Source organism: Anabrus simplex, chromosome 6 (genome assembly GCF_040414725.1).
Source record: "Anabrus simplex isolate iqAnaSimp1 chromosome 6, ASM4041472v1, whole genome shotgun sequence".
In the NCBI taxonomy this organism is placed as follows: Eukaryota; Metazoa; Arthropoda; class Insecta; order Orthoptera; family Tettigoniidae; genus Anabrus; species Anabrus simplex.
In genome coordinates, this window is record NC_090270.1 from 184,165,709 (window position 1) to 184,173,463 (window position 7,755).

The 7,755-nt window shown below is 39.8% G+C and overlaps 1 protein-coding gene across 1 annotated transcript in view; it reads right to left on the reverse strand.

Annotated features, from left to right (window-relative positions):
• Positions 1-7,755, reverse strand: part of T48 (FU domain-containing protein T48) — a 368,079-nt gene that overhangs the window by 15,308 nt on the left and 345,016 nt on the right. The window contains exon 3 of the mRNA XM_067149178.2: positions 2,455-2,640. Within this exon, the coding sequence (XP_067005279.2) occupies positions 2,455-2,640 (186 nt within the window). The remainder of the gene's footprint in view (positions 1-2,454; positions 2,641-7,755) is intronic.

Genomic DNA, 7,755 nt, shown 5'->3' on the forward strand with positions numbered 1-7,755 from the left:
GCAAGGAAGCGGCCGTGGCCTTAATTAAGGCCATTTGCCTGGTGTGAAAATGGGAAACCACGGAAAACCATCTTCAGGGCTGCCAACAGTGGGGTTCGAACCTACTATCTCCCGAATACTGGATACTGGCCGCACTTAAGCGACTGCAGCTATCAAGCTCGGTATGGATTTAATTAAAATAACTGATTTCCAGGTCTTTTGATAAAATAATGTATTGATTTAAAAAATGCAGAAGGTCTCTTCTGGAACACTCCTGTGCCATAGGGAAGTTCTGGAACATTCATCTCCATAATGCTTCCTTAGAAGGGTTGCAACATTCTTCAACTTTTCTACTTTGACAAGTGTTCTAATTGGCAGGGTTTCTGAGGAGATGCTTGTGGCCACTTTTCCTTTATTAAAATGCTCTTACATTGAACCACAATCAGTCCTCCAGAATGTCTCTCCTTTCACTAGAATATTACTACACCTATTCCATTTTTTTAATGACCATTTTTAATTATTGGAGCTTAAAATACCAAAAGCCTGGTGCTTTCAAGTTCACATTTTATTGACTCTTCCAGTCATGCTCTGGCACTGAATATGAAATCAGTGCCATGATCAGAAATTATTTCTTCATTATCATGTATGTCTGTTATAGTGTCTACCTTCACAATAATTTTAACTATGCAAGCAAGTACCGGTACAGTACCCTGTCTGGTGGAATGAAAGAGTGACCTGTTACTGCAAAAATCAATTCTACTGTGTTAACATGACTTGTGGAACAAACAGGATGTCAGATAAAGGAATTTTTGGAATAAACTTCAATTTTTATTATGCAATTGCATTGGAATGGATGCATTTTGGAACATATTCTATGCTATCAATCAATCAGTCACTACTGATTTACATTTAGGGCAGTCGCCCAGGTAGTAGATTCTGTATCTGTTGTTTTCCTAGCCTTTTCTTAAATGATTGTATGAAAAATACCAAAAGAATTTACTGCTATTGTTTTTCCGGCAAACTTTACATTACAATGATAATAATAATGGTGTGTGGCCTCTGAAGAGGCCTGGTGCAGGTCTTTCGAGTTGACACCGTATGGGTGACCTGCGCGTCTTTGAAAATGGGGCCCTACCTATGATGAATTCTAATGCTGAAGAAGCCGCACACACTCAGCCCCCGAGCCATTGGAATTAAGCAATTAAGGTTAAAATCCCCGAACCAGCCAGGAATCGAACCCATGAAGCCAGCCATTACAATGATGATTTTCATTGCCACTAATAGATTTCACAGCACCCTTCACACTACAAGGCAGTTCTGCTGGGTTCCATTGCATGTACTTTGGACAGTTTTATGACCTAATTCCATGTTTTTAAAGATTCCTTTTATTCATTCACCTATTCCACATCATCCCTTTGGACAGTTAAAACCTCAAGATAAGGAAGAAGTACTTGGGTTAAGTTCACGGGTATGTACTGTATATGTTGCCTATTTTCATATTTCTTTTCACAATAATTGTTAGTCATAGGAGTTACATGGCCTTAAGTACAACACTAATCATCATCATATACTACCGATGACCAAAATGACAATACTAATCAGAGAATTTAGGATGTGTCATCATTAATTTTAAGCTGCCATGGAAAATGAGTATAAGTCAGAAAATGTTCAAAATAAGATAAGTCTCTTTGGTCTAAGTAGTATAAACTATATGTACAGTATCTCATTTGGTCCTAACAGTACAAGTAAACATGTTAATGTCTATCTAGTAATTTTCTGACTTAAACTTGTTTTCCATGGCAACTTAGAATTTATGTCACCTTCATATGTAGGATAAATTCTTCAATATGATACCAAGTTTACCACAAATGTTTGTATAGAATATATTATTTTGTTGACCCAAACTAAGATAAATGCTTGTATAAGTTTGAAGATTATGTGGATAATGTAGCCAGATGATCCTAACTCAGATTACCGGTAACTAAATTAGCTCAAATATGTCAGCCTCTTGTCAGCAGATTTATCACCATGTAAAAGAACTCCTGCAAGACAAAATTTTCAATCATAAAACCAAACCAAATGCCATGTCGCAACAGCCCCGAAGGGCCATAGCCTACCAAGCGACTGCTGTTCAGCATGATGGCTTGCAGATTGTGAGGCGTCGTGTGGAAGCATGCCGAATCCCTTTGTCTTTTACTATTGGCTTCCTAGACCAGGGACGCCATCTCACCATCAGATAGCTCCTCAATTTGAATCACATAGGCTGAGTGGACCTTGAACCAGGCCTCAGATACAGGTAAAAATCCCTGTCCTGGATGGGAATCAAACCCGGGGCTTCCGGGTAAGAGGTAGGCACACTACCCCCACACAGCGGGGCCGGTGAATCATAAAACCAATAAAAAGATTTTTTACCAGCATCTTAACTGGTGAATTCATCCTCTTCTTTAGTTCATACATTAGAATAGTCTTCTATACCTGGTTCCCGCAGGTTGGTGTCTGTGATGTCTTCAGCTTGTTGATGAATCTTGGATACAGCTCTGTGCCTTCGATGGCGAAGATAGAGAAAGCCTCCCAAGAGCACCCCCATGCAGAGCGCTGCACCACTGCATGTTCCAACAATAACAGCCAGAGTTCTGCCAGGAAGTCCCATGTAGCTGATTTCTGCAAAGGAAAGATAAAAACTCTCTTCATTCATCAGCTAAAATACATTATTTTTTGGAAGTAAAACAAAGGTAGTACAGTATTTTTTAATGAAGTGTGAGGCAGGATAAAAAGGGAGAATTTGAATTCCTTTATAAGGTGATTGGAGAATCTATTCCTTTTAGAAAACTTACAGATATTTTCCTACTTGAGCAACAGTTATCAAGAAAATAAACCTATTAGTTGTCTTATGAATGATTACCAGTGGCAGAAATTGTAACTACTTGTTATAAACAGAGTGATGCAATCTCTACCTCAGCATGAGTAGTCCAGTCACATCTTCACAAAACACTAGTGAACTGTTTTGTTTTTGTTATTGTTTTCTTGCATCACACCGATACAGAGAGGTCTTATGGCGATGATGGGACAGGAAAGACCTAGGAATGGGAAGGAAGTGGCCATGGCCTTAATTAAGGTACAGCCCCAGCATTTGCCTGGTGTGACAATGGGAAACCACGGAAAACCATCTTCAGGGCTGCTGACAGTGGGGTTCGAACTCACTATCTCCCGGATGCGAGCTTCAGTTGCGCGTTCCTAACCATACGGCCAACTCGCCTGGTTGTGAACTGATTTAGTAACAATAATGCCATTGGAATTGTGATGAGATATCTGTTGGTTTCTTTTTATTACTTCTGTGTTGGTTAACAAAACTGTAAATGCCTAAGGTTGCAAACAGAAGTGGCAAAGTAGTGTGAAAAAGTGGATAAGGACGAAAGTCATATGGTAACTCCAGCTAAACTTCAACCATGTACAAAGAAGATCAAACTCAACAGTTTTGATACAAGTGTTGTGTGCTAAACCTTTTTTGGGTATTATGAAATACAGAAAGAATTCCTACTGGTGCCATTACTCATAAGTGTAGCTGGGACTAAAAAGGATTATGATAGATGGTGGTTTGGAAACAAATTATCAAAATGATGAGGAAACTAACATTGTGGATGTGACAGTCAGTGCCTTTGATGGTAGTTTGACAGGCATGGCTGACACAGCAAATGAAAATATTGACACTGGATGTGATACTTCAGATGCTGAATCATAGCATATATCTGCACAAATCTGTGTATTCAAATACAGTAGATTGTAATTTTAGTATCAGCAATATAGTAGCATGCAATCAGTATTCTGCATTCTGTGCCTGCTAACGATTGCTAATAGTTCTTTGAAATGAATGTACATGTTGCCTTCCTTGCTTCAAAAACCACTCCCACACCTGTATCTCAGATGTCAACAAACGTAAGCATACTCACTTGCTAGTGGTAATGACTGATCAAACAAGTAATACCTATTACAAAAGCAGTTCTTTCAATGTACTTTTGCTTTGTACCAGCACAGGGAATTTAAATAGCTAATAAAATGATCTTGGAGGCAGTCCTACCCAGGGAGTGGCACCCCTGCCTATGTGAGTCCCAGAGCACACTGACCCGGTGTGCAGCATCTGGTAAGGGTCCCTTACCAGGGTTACAGTGAAGATCTCAACGGCAGCTATGGTGGAGAAGATAGCCTTTGGTACAGCATAGATGGCGGAAGAGGCAACCTAATTGTCTAGCGGAAGAGGCAACCTAATTGTCTAGGGCTAAATGGACATCTCCTGTTGGAGGGCAGCAGCTCCAACAGTATCATGTAGTAGCACATGAAGAAGGATTTCATTAGTGGTACTACATTGGATGTGAGAAGCACAGCTGTAACAGCCTCTGCGGTTCTCACACTGCGGCGCAGAAAGGAAACGGAAGTCCTACTGAGCTATCTTTCCAAATCTTTCAATATGATTATGGTTACAGATACTAAAGAAACAGCCCTCAGTCCAGGGCACCCCTTAAGTGGGGAGAGGGTGCTAAGAATCCCCCCCCGAGGTCAAGTATTGATAAGTTTCAAATTTATAACAAAAGAATAAGAATCGCCACATGGAATGTGTGAAGTCTATGTATGGCTGGGAAACTTGCAAACGTTGAATCAGAAATACAACGCTTGGAAATCAAGATTTTAGGCCTTAGTGAAATTCGATGGCCTGGGTCATGAACAAAAAAAAACTAATCATGGAGTTCTGTATTCCTCTGGTGGTAACGATCCTCAACATCAATATGGAGTGGCTGTGCTCCTCTCGTCTGATCTGGTGAAGTCTGTCATCGATTTCATTCCCTTTGGAGAGCGTGTCATGTTTCTTAAACTACAAACTTCCCATCGTCCCATGAATATTATCCAGGCCTATGCTCCAACCGGCTATAAGGATGACAAATTAGTCGAAGAATTCTATTCCATTCTAGAGGAGGCAATGTCCTTTACAAGGGAAGGGGATGTAACTCTTGTCCTTGGTGATTTCAATGCTGAGATAGGTCTCGGTGCAGAGGATGAAATTGTTGGACAATATGGCCTTGGTGAGAGAAATGTCAGAGGTGATCGTCTAGTTCAGTTTTGTTCAGAACAACAGCTCTCTGTTATTAATACCTATTTCAAGCTATATCCCCGGCGCTTGTATACATGGACGTCTCCTGCAGATTGTGAAGGTCATATTGTAAGGAATCAGATAGACTTCATTCTCATCAAAAGTCATCTGAAAAGATACGTGAAAGCTGTCAAAACCTACCCTGGGGCAGATGTTAACAGCGACCATAATCCCGTCGTCATGGACTTAACACTTCATCGTTTTGTCAAGAACATACGCTCTAACAGACCTAAGCGCATCGATACAAAGAGCCTTGACAACCCCGTATTTCGAGCTCAAACAACCTTGAAGCTCGAAGAACGTATGAATACAATAAACAACTTGGAAACAGAGGATATTGAATCACAATGGCCTGCACTAAAGAACATACTCACTGATACTCAAGAGAATGATATAGGACATTCAAACAGTTCAAAAAAACAGCCATGAAACAGAAGATATTCTACAGCTTATGGACCAAAGATGGAAAGTGAAACATGTAAATAAAGTCCAATACCAAGAACTAAACAGGACAGTGAGGAGGAAGTGTAGGGAAGCAAAAGAACTATGGCTCATGGAGAGATGCAGAGAAATAGAACTTCTCCACGAGAAACATGACTTGTTTAATCTCCACAAAAAGATCAAGGAACTTGTAGGGAAATATCACAGGCCATGTAATGCTATGCTGAGGGATGCCAATGACACCATTTTGGTAGAAGTCAAAGACAAGTTGAAGTGTTGGAAAGAATATGTTGAAAAAGTATTTAGCGATGTAAGGCCAGACAAAGCACCTTTTATTGGCGAAGGCAGCGAAACAAGTCCAAATATAACCCAAGAGGAAGTACTGTATGCATCAAATTCCAGAAGAATGGAAAAGTTGTAGGTCCGGACAAGATTCATGCAGAAACTCTCAAACTCATTGCTGAAGGCCACGGCAGAGGACTAGAGCTGCTAACTACATTATTCAACGCAATATATAAATCTGGTAGAATTCCATCTGACTGGCTAAGATCTACTTTTGTCACCATACCTAAAAAGGCTAGTGCATCACATTGTGATGATTATCGTATAATAAGCCTAATGTCCCATGTGCTAAAGGTATTTCTGCGTATCATCCACACTCGAATCTACCTCAAATGCGAACACCAAGTTGGACATACTTAGTTTGGCTTTAGGAATGGACTTGGTACTCGTGAGGCTCTTTTCTCCTTGAATGTTTTGACCCAGAGATGCCTAGATATGAATGTAGATGTGCACGCTTGTTCATCGACTACCGAAAAGCATTTGATTGCGTATTTCATGCAAAACTTAGATTTTAAAATCTACTGGTGTAGATGTTGGTGATCTTCGTATAATTTCCCGTCTGTACGGGAATCAAACGACAGAGGTCAAAATAGAAGGAACTACTATTGAGGACATAGCTATACGAAGGTGTGTCCGCCAGGGATGTGTCCTGTCCTCACTCCTTTTCAACATCTACTCTGAAGCTGTGTTCAGAGAGGCTATGGAAGATGTTAATCTAGGTATCAAGATCAATGGTTTTGTCATTAATAACATCCGATTTGCTGAAGACACTATTGTGTTAGCCAGCAACCCTAGTGATCTTCAAATCATTATAGACAACATCGTGAGGACCAGTGAAACCTACGGTTTATCCTTGAATATTAACAAGAGCAAGCTGATTGTATTCTCAAAAACACCAAAACAGGCCTCCCTTTACATCAACAACTACATCGTCCAACAAGTATCTTCTATCAAATACCTTGGAACTCTAGTGAACCAGCATTGTGATTCAAAATGCGAAATTTTATCCAGGATTGGACAAGCAAAAAATATGTTCAATACCATGAGGACCTTATTCACCAGCCGAGAACTCAACCTCCAGCTCAGAGTTCGAATGCTACGTTGTTATGTCTTTCCTGTCCTTCTGTATAGTTTCAAAGGGTGGACGCTTAGCCCTTTATTGGAGAAGCGTATAGAATCTTTTGAAATGTACTTATACAGGAGAATACTCCGAATATCTTGGGTAGAAAAGAAGACAAATGAAAAAGCCCTTAACATCTTGAACAAGAAGAAAGAGCTTCTCATAACCATCGAGGAGCGTAAGCTCAGCTACCTCGGGCACATCATGAGAGGTGAACAATACGAACTTCTCCGACTGATCATTCAAGGATTGATGGGAAAAGATCTGTGGGAAGACGGAAAAATTCCTGGCTGAAAGACTTGCGGCGATGGTATGGACATACGTCGGTAGAAATCTTCCGTGCTGACGTTTCGCGTATAATCATGATCAATTGGATCGCCAACCTTCGGAGGGAGACTGCGTCATAAGAATAAGAAGAAGATAAAATTCTGGCAAACACTGACAAATGAGCATTTTAAGATATATTTAATATAGACCCAACATATTTTTATATATTTCTTAAAGCCTATTTATTTTTTTGTAAACTATGATTTAAATTATTTTATATCATATTTCATTTCACTGTTTTCACAGAAAGAAAAGTACATTTGAGCCAACTGTTTCCCCATTCTGAAGTTTCTAAGTAAGCTCAGAAACTATTGCTCTAAATGGGAAATATCTTTAAGCTTTTTTAGAAAACTTCCTGAAATGCCAAAATGTATATCAAATTCATGTTGTATAAAAGAGTAGGGAA